The sequence below is a fragment of the Rattus norvegicus genome, chromosome 7 (assembly GCF_036323735.1).
Source record: "Rattus norvegicus strain BN/NHsdMcwi chromosome 7, GRCr8, whole genome shotgun sequence".
NCBI lineage: Eukaryota > Metazoa > Chordata > Mammalia > Rodentia > Muridae > Rattus > Rattus norvegicus.
Genome location: NC_086025.1, coordinates 131,840,192 through 131,859,553, shown reverse-complemented (window position 1 = coordinate 131,859,553; position 19,362 = coordinate 131,840,192). Strand labels below are relative to the sequence as shown.

At 47.6% G+C, this 19,362-nt stretch overlaps 2 protein-coding genes across 7 annotated transcripts in view; one reads left to right on the top strand and one right to left on the bottom strand.

Moving 5' to 3' along the window:
* Positions 1 to 19,362, bottom strand: part of Tuba1c (tubulin, alpha 1C) — a 441,616-nt gene that overhangs the window by 219,036 nt on the left and 203,218 nt on the right. The gene's annotated exons all lie outside the window — the stretch shown is intronic.
* Prkag1 (protein kinase AMP-activated non-catalytic subunit gamma 1) lies at positions 70 to 17,496 on the top strand. 2 transcript variants are annotated; one of them, NM_013010.2, is made up of 12 exons: positions 70 to 94; positions 5,245 to 5,290; positions 14,585 to 14,694; positions 14,843 to 14,924; positions 15,011 to 15,069; positions 15,205 to 15,250; positions 15,341 to 15,395; positions 15,707 to 15,833; positions 16,006 to 16,171; positions 16,309 to 16,346; positions 16,547 to 16,693; positions 16,809 to 17,491. In NM_013010.2, the coding sequence occupies exons 1-12, from the start codon at positions 86 to 88 to the stop codon at positions 16,914 to 16,916; spliced, it is 993 nt and encodes a 330-aa protein (NP_037142.1). In that variant the 5' UTR covers positions 70 to 85; the 3' UTR covers positions 16,917 to 17,491. The 2 variants fall into 2 exon arrangements, with proteins under 2 accessions (NP_037142.1, XP_006257393.1); XM_006257331.5 differs by lacking the exon at positions 70 to 94 and adding an exon at positions 139 to 397 and having other exon boundaries at positions 16,809 to 17,496.

Genomic DNA, 19,362 nt, shown 5'->3' with positions numbered 1-19,362 from the left:
GGCGGAAGTGGCGCGAGGCACCGGATGTGGGGCGGGGCCTACTGCAAGGGAGCTTTCCAAGCTGAGGAACTGGCGGGTGCTAGCAATGGAGTCGGTGAGTGGCGCAGGGGGGCGGCGGGGGGCGCTGTGGAGCCGGAGACCCCCTGCTAGGAGCCGGGGAGGGCCGGGCCCAGCTTGCCGCGGGAGTCCGGGACTCCCCTCCTCTGCTTCGGTGGGTGCATCTCCGAGGTCTGGGCCACACCCGTGTCCGCCTGGGGTCTGCAGTACCCTGAGAGACGAAGCGGGCTGTGAGCTTGGAGCCCACAAACACCAGGATGATCATGCCCCCCTGTTTATGAGTGCCTCCGGTTCTTTGAGAAGTTTGCATGAAAGCGGAGTTGTGATCCCGCTTATTTAGGTGAGCGACCCCGGCTTACAGAAAGCTCCAGGACCCCGTATATGCGACCGCTTAAGCAGTTCTGACATCTGAAAGAATATACTGCATCAGTGAGGTTCCATTACTTTCATAATGGAGTTTTCCCGTGAAGGAAAGAATGCAGGAAGCCACTGTGTCCCTTGGACAAGTTTAGGTCGTGTCCTGATTGGTGACGCTATGCATGCGTGTTGACAGTTCGTTCTTGGCGAGCAGTGTTGACCAAGGGTGGCAGATTCCCGCCAGCTCCTTACAGATGCTGTAGGTTATCTGCTACTTGTTTGACCTACCTCATTCACAGGAGCCTTTCTCTGCCACTCCGAAGGCCCTCCCATCGACTTCCTGTTCCATAGTTTTTTAACTAAATATCTTCTGTGGGCAGCTTGGGGTTTGTCTTCTCCCATTGTATAGCTATGTAATACTTGCACGTTCACCCTTAGGATTTTTTTTTTTTCTTTTCTCATTTTCTTTGAGTCAGTTACTTGGCTTGGAGCAACCCCACTCCCCACCCCCCAACCCTGGCACCTTTGTCTGCAGAGGAATAGTATAACTTGACTTATAAAAAAGAAAAGATAACAGTTGTAAAGCAGTTACCAAGCAAGGATTTCATTTTCTACAGAGAAAGTATTTTCAGCAAAAGTAGTCTTATTTTTTAACTTGTAGATGTATTGTTTACAACTTAAGTATAAATGATAAACTGTGAGTATAAAGTTTAAAAGCAACTTTTCTGTATGTTAAATTTAGCCCTTTGCTAAATTTAATATCTATTGGATTGCAGAGAGATGGAGATGAGAGGTATGGGGAAGGCTGTTAGTTAAGGTAGGTTGTAGTTAAAGTACTATCCTCATGCTACAGACACCTGAAAGGAAAGGAAGGAGAAATTACAGTGAGTACAGGCCCATGACTTGGTGATGTTGAAACTGGATTTTGGTCCCGGTGTAAGAAAAACTGGCTAAGAGCATTGTTTTCTCTCTCTCTCTCTCTCTCTCTCTCTCTCTCTCTCTCTCTCACTCACTCACACACACACACACACACACACACACTCTCTCTCTCTCTCACACTTTTTTGGAAACAGGGTCCCAGTAGGTAGCTCAGATTTTCTGTGTCAGTGTGGACATGAGCCAATACTCCCAGCTTGGCCTTTTGTAGTAATGGGACCAGTGGGAGATTTATGAGCAAGGAGGCAGGGGATGGTCTCAACAGCTTTCTGTGAACAGACAAAACCACTCAGAAAGTAAGTTTTGTTTGGTTTGGTTTTTATTTTGACGTGTGTGTGTGTGTGTGTGTGTGTGTGTGTGTGTGTGTGTGGTGTGTGGTATGTGAATGTGGTGTGTGTGGTGTGTGTGTGTGTGTGAGAGAGAGAGAGGGAAGGAGGGAGGGAGGGAGATTGGGGTGGGAGAAAGTGCATTGGTGCCTTGGAACAAATGTGGAGGCCAAGGACAATTTCTTGGAGTTGCTTTTCTCTTTCTACTGACGTAGGTTTGGGGATCCAACACGGGTCATCTGGCTTATGGGGCAAGCTCTTTTATTCACTGAACCATCTCACAAGCCTGGGGAAATATGTTTTATGTGGTTGGATATGAAGTTTTCTCCAGACGAGCTACTCCAGCTATCAGCTGATCAGAGTATAAAGCAAGGAGACGATAAAATGCAGAGCAGGGAAACTGAGTCAGAGAATGCCGGGCAACAAAGCGGACGGAGTTGGGGCAGAGCGTTTCTAACCTGTCTTACATGTAAGGAAGCAGAACTACCATCCCAGGCACTGGAAAGATGGCAGAGTTGCACTGAAAAAACAAAAAAGTCACAGGTTAAGAACAGGATGGGAAGACAGATATTCTCTATTATCTTATCAATAGTCTTTGTAACGTGTGGTTGAGACGCAACTGGAAGCGTAGATCAGGAGTTTGGAAAGTAGTTTTGTCTTAGTGTCAGAGGATCTAGCCTGCGTCTCTGTAATAATACTTCACACGTGTGTTGTACAGTGATATGTTTTTGGTTCCCTGAAGTGGTTTGTTTTGGGTGTCTTGTTATCGTTTTGAGTCAGGGTCTAATGTAGCACAGTCTAACCTTGAATTCACTCTGTAGCTGAGGTTGGTCTTGAACTCCTAATCCTTCTAACTGTGTCTCCTGAGCACTGGGAACACAGTTGTACACCACTGCCCAGAGTTCTCAGCCCCGTCTCATTAAAGGAAGAGGGGAGTGGCCCTAATTCTCCCACTCGTGGAGAAACAGGCAGGAAGGATGAAGTCACGTTTAATTGTTTCTATGGTGGGTTCATTAGTTGTGTCTGACTGTTTGCCTTGTCAACTTGATACAACCTGGAATCACCTGGGAAGAGAGCCTCAATGAAGGGTTATCTGTCTATATTGGGTTGGCCTGTGGCCATGTCTGTGGCATACTGTCTTAGTAACTGCTATGGGAAGACTTAGTCCACTATGAGTGGCACCATCCCCTAGGTAGACGGTTGTATGAGAGTGGAGAAATGAAACAGTGCAGCAAGCAAGCAAGTGAGAGTATGTCCATTCATTCCTCTCTGCTCTTGACTGAGTACTATTTGGCCAGCTTCCTGAAGTCCCTGCTGCTGTGTCCTCCCTACAGTGACCTCCCCACAGTGACCTCACAATGATGGGCTGTATCCGTATATAAGTACACTGTCGCTGTCTTCAGACACACCAGAAGAGGGCATCGGATCCCATCACAGATGGTTGTGAGCCACCATGTGGTTGCTGGGAATTGAACTCAGGACCTCTGGAAGAGCAGTCACTGCTCTTAACCACCGAGCCATCTCTCCACCCCTTCGTCAGGGTGTTTTACCACAGCAAGAGAAAAGAAAGTAGCACTGGCAGGCTCTTCAATATCTTCTCTTCGTGTCTGCTTACACCATTATTAGAGTCTTCTTTAAGCTGTAAATTATGTACAGTGCCCCATGCTAGGGGGGAAAATACAAAGTATAAGATAGTAGAAGGCTTCTGGGAATTCATAATCTGTTGCAGTAGATAATGCGCAAAATAAACCGTAGCGCAGTGCCCTGTGTGCTATGAGATAGGTGCCATCACTTTCACAAGTAGCTGCCTCTGTGCCTTTGTGTCGAGCATGAGAGCTGATGTCAAGTGTGCCTCTTTACCGAGGAAGAGCACGCCCCAGTTTTAAACAATGAGGTTGTTGTCATTCCATAACCTTCCCAAAACTGTCAGAGCAGGCTGATAGCCCAGAGGAAAGAGAATTACCTGCCCACCCAGTGTACTGGAAGGAGATTTAGGGTTGTCCTGCCCCCTGGACCCCGTTCCCCAGCCGTCTCTTCAGGTTCAACCCCAGGCCTTTTACTTCGCCTCCACATCAACTGTGGCAATGAAGTAACGTTTAAGTCTATGTAGGGCACGTTACCCAGAGCAGACGGAGCCAAGGTATGGGTGACGGCAGACACTTCGATGATCCCTTGGTTCCTAGACAGCAATACAGTTTCTGAATGCTCCACTCGAGAGAGAGCCCTGTGAAAGCTTGCTTGTGTGAGATCTCCCAGAGTCTCAGACTTTCTCAGGAAAGGAAACTTGAAAGCCCTGTATCCAACCCTTAGATTCCCAAGGGTGCTGAGAGAACTCCTGCCCCCTCAGTTGCAGACGGTCCTTATCGCCAAGTTTCGTTTGTTTCGGTGGGATGGTCTGCCGCTTGGGTCTCTCTCAGTAGTAAGGCATATGACAGGCTCTAGTACCACAGCTGTGTTTGTGCGTATTTGGGAAAAGCTATGTTATCTAAGGCATTTATGTGGGTTTGGGGCTTGCCTCAAGTTCATACCATACCCCAGAGTGGCCTCAAATTCGTCACCCTCTGCTTCTGCCTTCCTAGTGGGGTCAGAGGTGTGCAATACCATACCCTACGAGCCCTTGTTTTAATAAAGTAGATCAGTGAGAACCTTTTGGCACCAACTTTAAGCTCATATTTTGGCCGTAACTCTGGTTTTGCTTTAGGACTTTTGAGACAGTTTTACTGTTGTAGCCCTGGCTAGCCCATATAGACCAGGCTGGTCTCAACACTCCTTATGATCCCCCTGTGTCTGCCTCCAGGGCGCCGAGATTACAAGCATGCTCTGTCCCAGCTACTCGATGTTTTGGTTTCACTGAAGGGCACACCTGATGCCAGCTATGAGAAGGCAAGAGGAACTTAAGTGTGAGACCAGCACAGTCTACAGTTGAAACATTGCCTTAAATAAGCAACCAACCAACCAGCCAGGACCTACTGTTTCATTAGCAGTGGGCTGTGACGGGACGGGAGCTTTGAAAACAGACAGATCAGTGTTCAGGTCCCTACCTACCTTACCTTTTAGCAGCCATGTGAGCCTGGACAGGCCACTACTGCCTCTTGAGTTTTATTTCCCTACTGTTAATAACATTGTTTACTTCAGGTTGTTAAAAAATACTAAATGAGATAATATCTTTCCTCTCTTCTTTTGAGGGAATGTTGAGACAGAGTCTCATGTAGCCCAGGCTAACCTCAAACCTGTTTCAAACCAGATCCTCTCTTCCTCACCCTCCCAAGTGGTGGGTGCCACCATCCTCAACTAAACTACTATTTCTTGAAGAGTCTTGCTTTCTAAAGGAAATCATTAGTTCATCAGACACTACTCTGTCTCCCTAAGCCATTGCAGCTCTCTCTCTCTCTCTCTCTCTCTCTCTCTCTCTCTTTTTTCCTGTATCTTTTTGAGATAGTTTAGCATCTCTCTCTCCCAGGCTGGCTGACGATGTTCCTTCCCACCTAAGTCTTCGGAGTAGCCTTTTCCTAATGTGGCGCTAGGATTGAGCCTCAGTTGAGGTGACTCTGCTTCTCTTGTCTTGCAGGTTGCTGCAGAGAGCGCTCCAGCTCCGGAGAATGAACACTCTCAAGGTATGTTTGCCGTGAAATCAGCTGAGTAAAGGAAACCGAAGGGAAAGCCATAGCCTGACCTTGTCCTCAGTGGCACCTACGAGTCTCTTGGGGTTCTCCTAGGGACAGAGGCAGGCTTTCTGGGGGTGTAGTTCAGTGGTAGAGGACTCGCCTACCTACACATGTGAGGCCTTAGAGTCACACCCAAGTCCACAAATGAATGGAGGAATCAGTTTGCTGCCTCTCTGGAAAAGGATTCTGCCCAGGAGCACCCTTGCTATCATCTTTATTGTATTAAGACATGCATTTTGGGCACGAAGAGATGACTCAGAGGTTGAGAGCACTGACTGCTGTTCCAGAGGTCCTGAGTTCAATTCCCAGCAACCACATGGTGGCTCACAACCATCTATAATGGGATCTGGCGCCCTCTCCTGGCGCGCGGGCGTACACGCGGGCAGAGCACTATGCATAATAACTACATGTTTAAAAAAGAGAGAGAGACATCTTCTAAAAAGATTAAAATAGAGACTGAGTAGAAATCTCTAGAGATGGTTCAAGGTTTTAAGCACTTCCTGTGCAATCGTGAGGACCCTCTGACAAGCCATGCATCCCACACCTCCTATATGCCAAGCTGGGAGGGGACAGAGACAGAAGGTGTGCTGGTGGCAGGGAAAACATGGGCCGCAGTGTCAGGGAGGGACCCTGCCTGGGAGTGGGAGGGACAGGTAGAGAGCGACAGTGGCCTTGGTTTTTTTCCTCAGCAGACTGATTCAGGATATGTAAGCCGAGTGAACCGTCTCCTACCCGGGTTGCTTTGCTCACGGTGGTGACAGCAGCCCCAGGGCAGTAGCTGGGGATGTGTGCTCACTTAGGCAAGGACCCTAACAACTGAGCGACACCCCAACCTGAGAATCCATCCCCTCTGTAAATTTAAAAAGCATTTTGTGGATTTATGTGTGTTGGTGTTTTGTCTGCATGTATATCTGTATGCCACATCTGTGCCTAGTCTCTGTGGAGGCCAGAAGAGGGTGTTGGGTCCCTTGAGACTAGAGTTAACAGGCTGGCAGTTGTAAACCACCATGTAAGCGCTGGGGAGCGAACCCAGGTCTTCTAGAAGAACAGTTAGTGTTCTTCTGAGTCCTCTCTCCAGCTCCCAAATTCCCTTTTTAAAAGACATAAGTCTTCTACCTGTTTTCCTCACTTTACGTGAGGACATTCTCGTTATCAACTTTCCTCCTGTTGCCCCTTTCTGTCTCCTTCCTTATACTGTATTTACTTCGGGTTTCTCTGTGTAGCTCTGTTGTCCCGGAACTCACTCTGTAGACCAGGATGGCCTTGAACTCACAGAGGTGATCTGTTGGGAGATTGTTTCCTACATTGTGTATTCAGGTGCTGATTTCTGTGCCCAGAGATCTGGTTGCAGTCTGGACTTTGGCATTGTCATATTTAGAGCATATTTAGAGGAGAAGGTGTCTCAGTGATGCGTGAAAATTCATATCCATTGACTGGTTAATGAAGAGCTGGTTCCCCCATAGAGACCTGCTTTCTTCTGCCTCTTGGGTGCCCAATCACTTTTTTTTAAATTTATTTCATGTATGTGAGTTGCTGTCTTCATACACACCAGAAGAGGACATCAGATCCCATTACAGATGGTTGTGAGCCACCATGTGGTTGCTGGGAATTGAACTCAGGACCTCTGGAAGAGCAGTCAGCGCTCTTAACCACTGAGCCATCTCTCCAGCCCCCGGGTCACTTTTTTTATACTTAAAAAAAAATTTTTTTTTGCACATATGAGTGTTTTGTCTGTGTGTATGTCTGTGCTCCATGTATGTGATGGTGCCTGTGGCAGTCAGAAGACGGTGTTGGATCCTCTGGAACTGGAATTTTAAGATAATTGCGAGTCACCATGTGGGTGGTGGGAACCGTGTCTTGGATAAGAACAAGAAATTCTTTTAACCACTAAGCCATCTCTCTGTCCCCTACACTTTCTTTAGATGTTTGCTAATCCTTGGTCTAAAATAGGAAAAGATTTTACTTCAAAAGAATGAGTCTGAATTTCCAGAACTCACATGAAAGCAGATTAGGCGTGGCCTCTAATCCCACAAAGATGGAGGATCCCCAGAGAAAGTGTTTGGGAGGACCTACGGTAGCTGAGGTGGAAGTGAGGCCCTCAGCATTATTTTAACTTCTACACACACTCCTGTGTACGTACATTTGGATACATGTATGGGGGGGAAAGGATTCAAATATTCACTCCAATACACAGAAACACAAAGTTAGAAAAAAAAAATCACAACATAGTCTAGTGTCTGAAAATCCCCAGGACATATTATTAAGACTTGAATTTTTGGGGTTGGGGATTTAGCTCAGTGGTAGAGCGCTTACCTAGGAAGCACAAGGCCCTGGGTTCGGTCCCCAGCTCCGAAAAAAAGAACCAAAAAAAAAAAAAAGACTTGAATTTTTGACAAGAAATTTAAATCATTCTGCTTTAGTGGTCTTAAAAAAAGCAAAAACAAAAACAAAAAATAACAACCCATGATGGCCCAGGCCTTTAATCCCAGCACTTGGGAGGCAGAGGCAGATGGATCTCTGAGTTCCAGGACAGCCAGGGCTACACAGAGAAACCCTATGTCTTCTTTTTTTTTTTTTAAGATTTATTTATTATATATAAGTACACTGTAGCTGTCTTCAGACACCCCAGAAGAGGGCATCAGATATTACTACAGATGGTTGTGAGCCACCATGTAGTTGCTGGGATTTGAACCTAGGACCTCTGGAAGAGCAGTCAGAGCAGTAGGCAAGCGCTCTACCACTGAGCTAAATCCCCAACCCCGACCTTGCCAACTCTTATAAAGGGAAACATTTAATTAGGACTGGCTTACAGTTCAGAGGTTCAGTCCATTACCGTCATGGTGGGAAATATGTTGATATACAGGCGGACATGGTGTGGAGAAGGAGCTGACCGTTAGTTCTACACTCTGATGGCCAATTCGGGGAGGGGAGGGATGGCTTGAGCATTTGAAACCCTGAAGCCCTCTCCCAGTGACACACTCCTTAGGCCACACCCACTCCAACAGTAGTACATTAGCATAATGCCACTCCCTAGGCATTGAAATATGACTCCCTGGGGGGCCATCCCCCCCCCCCCCCCGGGCTGGGGACCGAACCCTAGGCAAGCGCTCTCCTGGGGGCCATTCTTAATCAAGCCATCACACCCTGTCTTGAAGAACAAATTTAAAAAAACAATGTCATCATATGTTATGTTATCAAGATGCCTTCCTATCTTTGAATATTGCACATGATATCTGTACCTGTTGTAAGTGTCTGAGTATCTATGGGAGCTCCAAGACATGTGGCAGAAACTCAGCTTGTTTATGTGGATCCTTGCAGATGAGGTAGGGTAACCACAACAGCTTAACAACGTGCGTCTCCGTATAAGGAGGCAGCTACTATCTAGCTCTGCTCAATTAAGACCTATTTTTTGCCAGATCTGGTTTTTGTAAAGAAACCGAGAATTTGGATTTTTATGTAAATCTGTAAAGTTTTTAAATTTGGAAACTGATTTAGATTATTTTTAAAACTGGGAAATCCAAATTCATTATGTGCGTGGGCTTCTCCCAGTGACACACTCCTTAGGCCACACCCACTTAACGTGATAGCACCTAACTCTAGCATACCCTCATCTGGTCCCTAAAGCTGTGCCTCGGCGTCTGTGAGTTCACGTTTGCTCCTGCACATCAACTTTGCCACTTCCAGTTAACATGGCGGATTCAGGGCCTCAGCCCTTCTTTGAAAAACAAAGCAAGGGGCTCAGAGATGGTTCACCCATTAAGAGCACCACTGCTCTTCCAGGGGCTCTAGGTTCCATTCCTAGAACCCTTCTGGCTGCTCCCAACTGTCTGTGTGCAGTCCCGGTTCCAAGGAATCCAATGCCCTCTCCTGGCCTCCACAGGCACTGTGTGCACACAGTAGGCCCACATAGACTCAGACAAAACCCCCACAAACATAAAATAAAAATTAAAACCCTGGGCTGCTGAGATGACAGATAAAGATGCTTTCCACGTAAGCCTGGTGAGCTGAGTGTGTTATCCACAACCCACGTACAGGTGGAGGGAGAGAACCAACTACACACACGCACGCACACACAGACACCCTAGCACATACACAAAAGTAAGAAATGGATTCTGGAAGCTTCAGCATGTGGGAGATAATTCAGTGACTTAGCTGGTCTGAGTCTGGCAGTAAAGCAGGCCTGGAAGCATGAGAAGCCGGCCTACGACTGAATGTCTGTCTCATTACACCTTGCTGAACTGTGGTGGTCTTCCGCCCAGGCCAAGGCCGGAGGTGTGGAGGGGGGCTTATATACTGCACTGAAAACCAGAGCCTGAACCCTCCCACTCATCCCCCAAATTCAGCCTCCAAAATACTAGCAGAAAATACTCCAGTCTTCCAGGCTCAGAATTAAAGAATCATTAGGCTCTCCTGGATGGGAAAACCTGCAGACCCAAGTATTGGATGTTCCTGCAGTGGCTTACGGGCAGAAAACCTGTTTACACATTTAGAGATCCGGCCAGTGTACAAGTGTTTGCACTGAAGATATGTTCTGGTTAAAAGGATCAAAACTAGAATTTGAATCCTGTTTCTCTCTGCGTGTGAATGTCAGGGCCGTATGTGCTGGCATGTGGGAGCCCGAACTCGATGTTAGGCCTCCTTCAGTCTGTCTCTCTTCCTCCGCTGTATTGACTGAACCTAGGGCTCAGTAGTTACGACTGTCTAGTTGGCTAGCCTGCCCTGGGGTCCTCTGCCTGGGCTAGGACCTGACCAGGTTTTCACACAGGTTCTGACCCTTGGGGGAAGCCCTTTATCACTGAGCCACCACCCCAGCCCTCAAATCCTGGCTTAAACCAAGGATTAGCAGACATCTAAAGAAAGTCTTAAAAAGTTAATCTAGAGGGGTTGGGGATTTAGCTCAGTGGTAGAGCACTTGCCTAGCAAGCGCAAGGCCCTGGGTTCGGTCCCCAGCTCCGAAAAAAAGAAAAGAAAAAAAAAAAAGTTAATCTAGGGGGCTGGAGAGATGGCTCAGTGATTAAGAGCACTGACTGCTCTTCCAGAGGTCATGAGTTCAATTCCTAGCAACCACATGATGGCCCAGAACCATCTGTAATGGGATCTGATGCCCTCTTCTGGTGTGTCTGAAGATAGCAACAGTGCATTCACATAAAAATAAATAAATAGGGCTGGAGAGATGGTTCAGAGGTTAAGAGCACACTGACTGCTCTTCCAGAGGTCCTGAGCTCAAACCCCAGCAACCACATGGTGGCTCACAACCATCTGTAATGGGATCCGATGCCCTCTTCTGGTGTGTCTGAAGACAGCTACAGCGTACTTATATATAATAAAGTAAATCTTTAAATAAATAAATAAATAAATCTTTAAAAAAAAAAAAAAAGGTGATCTCTAAATGGTCCCCTGTGCCAAAAGGGAACAAAAGCGTCAATGATGGCTCAGTGGTTAGGAACACCAACTCTTCTTCAAGAGGGCCTGAGTTCAGTTCTCAGCAACTTTGCATTGGCTCACAACCATCTGTAATGGATCCGGTGCCCTCTTCTAGTGTGTCTGAAGACAGCTAGTTTGTTTCTGTGTGTGTGTGTGTGTGTGTGTGTGTGTGTGTGTGTGTGTGTGTGTGTAATAATTCTTTTAAAAAGCTGCACATTAAATGAAAGAGCATTTGAGCCCTGTGTAGTGTTCCCCAGCACTCGGGAGACGGATCTCTGTGAGTTTGAAGTCAGCCTGGTCTTCATAGCAAGCTCCAAGACAGCCAGGGCTACACAGAGAGACCTTGTCTCAAAAAGAAAAATGGAGTCCCAGCAGACCTGAGGGGCTCAGTGTGGAAATCCCCGTGTCTAAGTCTACCTCACAGAAAGAGGAAAACAGCCTGACAAAGGGAAGACCAGAGTCAAGACGACAGTGACAGCATCCCAGGTCTAAAAACCAGCAGTGCTTAGTAGCCAACCAGATTATAAATCAACAGAGATATGTGTGGGTCCCAAACACTTCCTTTTATACATGTGTCTTCCCTAGGGAGTTACTGGACGACTGTCTCTATCAAAACAAAGCGCAGTGATAAAGTGTGCAGGAAACAGAGTTCAAACAGGAGGGTATAAAATACCCCTGAGCAGTGGAGAAGGAGACCCCGAGGTGGCAGGTCAGAAGGCCTCAAAGAGACACCTTCCAATATTCCAAATTCTGGATTTTCTGAGATTCAAATAATTGATAGACTCTGGCGATTGAATCATTTGTGAATGTTATATATAGAAAAATTTTAAAAAACATATATATAAATTTAAACAAATGAATAAAACCGTTGTTAACTCCAGGGATGATAGAAAGTGCCAAAGAAAAATGTTTCTTTTTTAAACTTGTTTTTTAATTATTTCCAATTGTGTGTATGAGCACGCTCATCAGAATACATGTGGTCACAGAGGCCAGAGGTGTCTGATGCCCCTGGAGATGGAGTCCCAGGGCTTGTGAGCCGTCTCATATAGGTACTAGGACTCAAACTTGGAGCTTCTGGAAGAGCAATATGTGGCGTTAACCACTGAGCCACCTCTCCAGCTCCAAGGAAAAGGTTCTTTTCGTTTCTTTCTTTTTTTTTTTTTTTTTGGAGTTGGGGACCGATCCCAGGACCTTGCGCTTGCTAGGCAAGCGCTCTACCACTGAGCTAAATCCCCAACCCCAAAAGGTTCTTATTTAACTTAGCTCTGATATATTTATTCAAATGGTAAACAGCATTAGCTTTAACTCCTGGGAAGAGAGGGGCTTCAAAATGGGAGGTGTTTGTTGATGTTGGCTTGGTGAGAATTGAAACTGCTTGTCTTTGTCAGGAAGGTAATGATTGAAGGGAAGTTAAGTCAGAAGACACCAGTGTAAGCACGTCACCCAAGATGCTTGGGAATAAGGAGCGTCTGGGTGTGCGAGCGCACACCCGTGGTCCCAGCTCTCAGAGGTTGGAGCAAGAATGTTTGGAGAGTATATAGCAAGATCCTGACTTAAAAAACAAAACAAAACAAAAAAAACAAAATCCATGGGGCTGGAGAGATGGCTCAGTGGTTAAGAGAGCTGACTGCTCTTTCAGAGAACCCAGGTTCAATTCCCAGCACCCATGTGGTGGCTCACAGCCATGTATACAACTCCAGTCCCAGGGGATCTGATATCTTTTTGACCTCTGACGGCACCAGGCATGCCTGTGATATTGCGACTTACATGCAGGTAAGATGTCCACACACAAACATAAATAAATAAAAATGTTAGGAAAAGGGAAAAGAAGCACTGTTAAGGTCCCTGAAGAGGGGGCTGGAGAGAGGGCTCAGCAGTTAAGAGCACTGACTGCTCTGCCAGAGGTTCTGAGTTCAGTTCCCAGCAACCACATGGTGGCTCACAACCATCTGTAATGGGATCATATGCCCTCTTCTGGTGTGTCTGAAGACAGCTACAGTGTACTCATGTGAAATAAATAAATCTTTAAAAAAAAAGGGGGGGGGGGGGTCCTTGAAGAACTACTCCCTCTGCTGGGTGGGTGTGTCATTGCATCCCTGTGGGAGCTGGAGGCAGGAGGGTCAGGTGGTTGTTTGAGGACACTGATAGGAACCATGGGTTTGCCCATAATCCCATCACCAGAGAGGCCAGAGTGGCTCTGGGCTTCCTGCCAAGTCCAGGACTAGCCTGACCAAACATCACAAGCTAGGAATATGCAGTCTGGTGGCTCAGTGTGTGCCTAGCATTACAAAGCCCTAGGTTTGCTCCCTAGCACCGAGAGGGAGATGATTAGAAATCCTATTTTGGGGGGCTGGGGATTTAGCTCAGTGGTAGAGCGCTTACCTAGGAAGCGCAAGGTCCTGGGTTCAGTCCCCAGCTCCGAAAAAAAGAACAAAAAAAAAAAAAAAAAGAAATCCTATTTTGTTTGTTTGTGTTTTTGAGACAGCGTCTGTCTGTGAAGCCCTGGCTGTCCTGGAACTGGCTCTGTAGAACAGGCTGGCCTCAAACTCAGAGTTCCACCTGTTTCTGCCTCCTGAGTGCTGGGACCGAAGACCACCCCTGCCAGCTAGATGTTGTTTTTAGTCAGCTGGGGTACTGGGAGTGAGGTACAGAATTAGTCAGGACTCCAAGTGGTTCTCGCCACTAACTCAATGATATGACGACCTTGAACAGTTCTTCTAACTGTCTGCATGTATTCTCATTTCAAACATGAAGACAATACTTACTTAATAGACCAGTAAGAATTCAGAGTTTCGGAGTGAATGCAGCGTGGCAGACACCTTTAATCTCAGTACTGGGGAGGCAGAGGCAGGTGGGTTTCTCAATTCGAGAGAGTTCCAGGACAACCAGGGCTGCATAGAGAGACCCTGTCTTGAAAAATGGGAAAGGGGCCTGTGGGGGATGAAATGATGCATTATTTTGAAGTGTAAAGTACGTCAGACATCTAGATCGTCACTGTGGAGGTTGCCCTCCCCATTAGAGCAGGCAGATGAAAACACAGACTGTCAGGCATAGCTGCATACATCCCTGCAATCCCAACACTTGGAAAACGAAGGCAGTAGGATTACTACAAACTTGAGGCCAGGCGGGGCGTATAGCAAGGTTCTATCTCGAGTAAATGAAGGAGTCAGAGAGTTGGCTCAGCGTAAGAACACTGACTTCTCTTCCAGAGGACGAGTGGTCAACTCAGCACCCACATGGCAGCTCCCAGCTGTCGGTAATTCCCAGGCCTCAGCAGGCAGCAGGCACACATGTGTGCACAGGCAACAAAGTAAAACACCCATTCAGAAAAAGCAAATCGGGTTGGGGATTTAGCTCAGTGGTAGAGCGCTTGCCTAGGAAGCGCAAGGCCCTGGGTTCGGTCCCCAGCACCGGAAAAAAAAAAAGAACCAAAAAAAAAGAAAAGAAAAAGCAAATCCCCCCCACCCCAAGAAAATCAAGTTTTTCTTTTAAAAACCCCTTACAATTATTTAAAAGACAAAAACTGGGGTTGGGGATTTAGCTCAGTGGTAGAGCGCTTGCCTAGCAAGCGCAAGGCCCTGGGTTCGGTCCCCAGCTCCCAAAAAAAAAAAAAAAAAAAAAGACAAAAACCCCAAAAGTCATAATCCAGAAGAATGGAGGGAAACCTGGCCAGGCCCCGCCATTTGGATTTCTGAATCTTGGGTGGTCCTCCATGCTCTGGCCAGGTTGACTGAGCGCTTAGTATTATTAGCAACGGCCTTGCCTGGACCGTGAGTTCTCCACCTACGTAAAAGTGATGCACGACTCTTCCACCCATAGAGACCCCGGAATCGAACAGTAGTGTGTACACCACCTTCATGAAGTCTCATCGCTGCTATGACCTGATCCCCACAAGCTCCAAGCTGGTGGTATTTGATACTTCGCTGCAGGTGGGTAGAGCCCTTCCTTTCTACGTTCCTCAAACGCGCTAGTCCAAAGCCCGTCATCATCCGCCATACTCCCCCACACACCAACCCATTCTTCTTGCAGCTGTGCCTTGTGAGGATTTTCCTTAGGATGTTGCTCTCTTGGCCATAGGTAAAGAAAGCCTTCTTTGCCCTGGTGACTAACGGTGTTCGTGCTGCCCCTTTGTGGGATAGTAAGAAGCAGAGCTTTGTGGGTAAGCAGAAGTTCCTGGAATACAGTTATTGCCAGTCAGGGAGAAAAGCTCTGGACTGTGCTGAGGGCTCTTGTCTTGGCTTCTAGGCATGCTGACCATCACTGACTTCATCAATATTCTGCACCGATACTACAAGTCAGCCCTGGTAAGGAACCTGAACCTCCGAACCAAAACCACAGCCCTGCCTTTGGCTCCACTGTGCCTTGTTTTCTCCCCTCCAAGCCAAGCTCCTTGGGTTAAGAGGGGAAGTGAGTCTCAAGTCTGCTGCTCCTGCTTCTAGGTGCAGATCTATGAACTGGAGGAGCACAAGATAGAGACTTGGAGAGGTATGGACAAGTTGTAGCAGATGAGGGATGGAGGGTGTCCCGGGAAGCACTTACGTGGCAGTGTTTGTGAACTGTCCCTGTTCTCTTCAGAGGTCTACCTGCAAGACTCCTTTAAGCCACTTGTCTGCATTTCTCCAAATGCCAGGTGAGTTCTGGTTTTGTGTTTATCCCTAAACACCTGAAGACCCCGCCTCGTGCACGCTGCCTTTGGTTGTTTGCTTGCTTGTGAAGAAGTCTTCCCAGAGCCACAGCTGGCCTTGACCTTTCTGTAGAGTTCAGGCTGTCCTGAACCTGTAACTCTTCTGTTTGTCCTAGTACAGACTTACAAGTATTCACCACGCCCAGCCGTTACACACAGCTCGTCAAGTCTGAGCACTGAGCTATAACCACACTCTAAGGGGCTGTGCAGCTGGGCTTTAGCCCTGTGGAACCTGACTATGATCTGTCTTCTCACAGCTTGTTCGATGCTGTCTCTTCATTAATTCGAAATAAGATCCACAGGCTTCCAGTTATTGACCCGGAGTCAGGCAACACCTTGTACATTCTTACTCACAAGCGGATCCTCAAGTTCCTCAAGTTGTTTGTAAGTATACCTCAGCCGCTCATCCGTCTTATATGATGGATTGGAGACATATGCACAGCAGTTTGGGGGCCCTAAAGGTCGAGCTGACAGGTCAGTGGTTTGGTGCTGAGGATTGAACCTAGCACCTCATGGTCTACCAGGAAAGCTCCTGAAAACTGATGGCTTTCCTCAGATCACTGAGTTCCCCAAGCCGGAATTCATGTCTAAGTCTCTGGAAGAGCTACAGATTGGCACCTACGCCAATATTGCCATGGTCCGTACCACTACACCTGTCTATGTGGCTCTGGGCATCTTTGTACAGCACCGAGTCTCCGCCTTGCCTGTGGTGGATGAGAAAGGTGAGTGATGGGGCAAGAAGAGGGAGGCTGCCAGGCTCAGGCAGGTCTCCCCAACCCAGCCCGGAAGGTGGTCCACAGGGAGTGGGGCTTTGGCCACCACACTCCTCTGTTTCACTGACTTGCCTCTGTCTCCCTAGGGCGTGTGGTGGACATCTACTCCAAGTTTGATGTGATTGTGAGTGGTGGGGCTGGGAGATAGGGGAGGGGAGGGGGTGCTGGGGGTGGAGAGGGAGCAGAGGGGTCTCCTCCGCCTGAACCAGCTGGCAGAACTGCTTGTGAGCAATGGTCAAGAGCGCCCTCACTCCCTCTAGTGAGGTCGGGTTGGTCCAGGGTTTGGGAACTGACTCCCCTTCAAAGCCTGCTCCCCACTTCCAGAATTTGGCAGCAGAAAAGACATACAACAACCTAGATGTGTCTGTGACAAAAGCCCTACAGCACCGGTCACACTACTTCGAGGGTGTTCTCAAGTGCTACCTACATGAGACTCTAGAAGCAATCATCAATAGACTGGTGGAAGCAGAGGTAGGAAGCGGCCAGCCTCAGGCAGCCAGTGGGGAGTGGCCCCAAGAGGGTAGGGGTGAGGCAGCTACCCTAACTGCAGCTAGCACTCACATTACTTCTTGTTCCTCTGTGCCAGGTTCACCGTCTGGTGGTGGTGGATGAACATGACGTGGTCAAGGGCATTGTATCGCTGTCTGACATCTTACAGGCTCTGGTGCTCACAGGTGGAGAGAAGAAGCCCTGAGCATGGGGCGGAACAGGCAGTGCCTGGGGAGATGGCCCCCTCACTGCCTGCCTGCTGTAAGAGCCGGAATCAGATGGAATCCTGAGAGAACGGAGTCTTCCCTCAGGAGCTCCACGCCCACTGTCTAGAACTAGAGAAGGGGAAAGGAGGAGAAGGACTGTTAGCTTCTCTCACCATCGTGCTACACTTGAGAAAACACTTGTCAGCCTAGCCAGCCCCAGTCGCTCGTCACAGCCCCCTTGTGGGTGAACCATGGGTTTTGTGCTCCTCAGGCAGATCCTGATCTCTAAGAGATCCCTAGACCTCACCACGCCCCACCTCTGTCTCTGCCCTTACTCCACTAAGAGAATAGCTCTGCAGAAGTCTTGGTAAAGTATTTTTATTCCTCTTTCTTCACTCTGTGTGGAGGAGGCTGGGCTGTTTGCTGTCAGTCCTTCCCATGAGTCTCGGGAGGTGCGTCCCGGCTCCTGGGCTGTGCAGACGAAGGCAGATGGCTCTGTGGAGGAGGGCGGTGGGTAGGGAGCCAAGATTAATGCTTTTTGTGGCGAACCTAATTAAATGACAAGGTTTCATCATGGTATTGCAGTGTTTGATTTCTGCATTTGATAGACACTGTTTCGCCAACCTCCCTACCTCATAAAGCTGCTCCACCTCTTACTGAGAGCAGCAGTAATACCTTACAGAGAAGCACCAGACAGTCAGCGCTTACCTACGCAGGCCTGCGTCCTAACCGAGTGTATAAGCAGTATGGTTTGGGGAGGATTTATGAACTTTTTAAAAGATTTAGTTTTAAAAAATACAGGGGTTGGGGATTTAGCTCAGTGGTAGAGCGCTTGCCTAGCAAGCGCAAGGCCCTGGGTTCGGTCCCCAGCTCCGAAAAAAAGAAAAGAAAAACACACACACACACACACACACACACACACACACACACACACACACACACACACAAACAGTGTAGCTGTCTTCAGACACACCAGAAGAGGGCATCGGATCCCATTACAGATGGTTGTGAGCCACCATGTGGTTGCTGGGATTTGAACTCAGGACCTCTAGAAGAACAGTCAGTGCTCCTAACCACTGAGCCATCTCTCCAGCCTGATTTTCTTCTTCTTCTTCTTCTTTTTTTTATTGAAACAAGATCAGGCTGCCCTCAGATTTGCAGCAATCCTCTTGCCTCAGCTTCCTAAGTACTGGGATTTTAATGGTGTGTTCATCCAAGGTCAGACTTTATTTTTAAAGAAATAAATTAAAATATATATATACTATATATACTATATACATATATATATATATACACATACATATGTGTGTGTGTGTGTGCGTGTGTGCAGGCATATGGAGGCTGTAGGCAAACCTTGTTGTGACAAACAATACTGTACTTTTCCCTTGTTTTAGACAGGATTTTGTTTTTTCCTTTTTCAAGACAGGGCTTCTCTGTGTAGCCCTGACTGTCTTGGAACTTGCTGTGTAGACCAGGCTGGCCTTGAACTCAGAGATCTGCCTCTGCCTCTGCCTCCCAGGTGCTAGGATTAAAGGTGTGTGCCACCCCTGCCTGGTTTTACAACGATTTTTTTTGAGACAGGATCTTGAGTATGTAATCCTGGCTGGCTGAAGCTCACAGTATAGACCAGACTAGCCTCAAGCTCAGAGATCTGTCTGTCTCTTTCACATAAGTGCTGGCATTAACGGGTGCCACCACACTCAACCTATGGACTTTTTTAGGTTTATTTTTGAGTATGCATGTGTGTGCATGTGAGTGTAATTGCCCAAGAAGTCCAGAGGCACCAGACCTGAAGCAAGGGTTATAGGCAATTGTGAGGTACCTGACTGCTGGGATTGAGCTGGGGTCCTCTGAGAGAACAATACATGCTCCTAACACTTGTAGCATTTTCCAAGGTCCTAAACATAATTTGTTTACAGTTGTGTGTTCAGGTGTTTTGTCTGCACATATGTCTGTGTGCTGTGTGTGTGCCTGGTGCCCATGGATCCAACGGCTGTCAACTGTCCTGTGAACGAAAGAATTGAACCCAGATCCTTTGGAGAAGCAGCCAGTGTTCTTAACTGCTAAGCCATTCCCCCTTCACCCCGCCTCTACCCCTTTTAAAACAGCGTTCTACTCATTCCATTTGTGACGACGGATATGTGTGCATACGTGTGTAAGTTGGAAGACAACCTGAAACAGGGGTCCTCAGGAGGGACCCCTGGGCATGGGGGATGGGGTGGGCTTTCACCACATAGACAAGGTTGGCTGGCCACCAGGCCCCAAAGATCCGTGGGATTAAAAAAGCACACGTGGCTTTTTAATGTAGGTTCTGAGAATCGGACCCAGCTCCTCAAGCTTTCAAGACGTGTGTTTACCACCTGAGCTGTCTCCCCAGCACCTTTTCCAGTTTTAAGAGAATTTTTTTTTAAACTGAAGCACAGAGACTGGCTGTGGTCCAGAGCC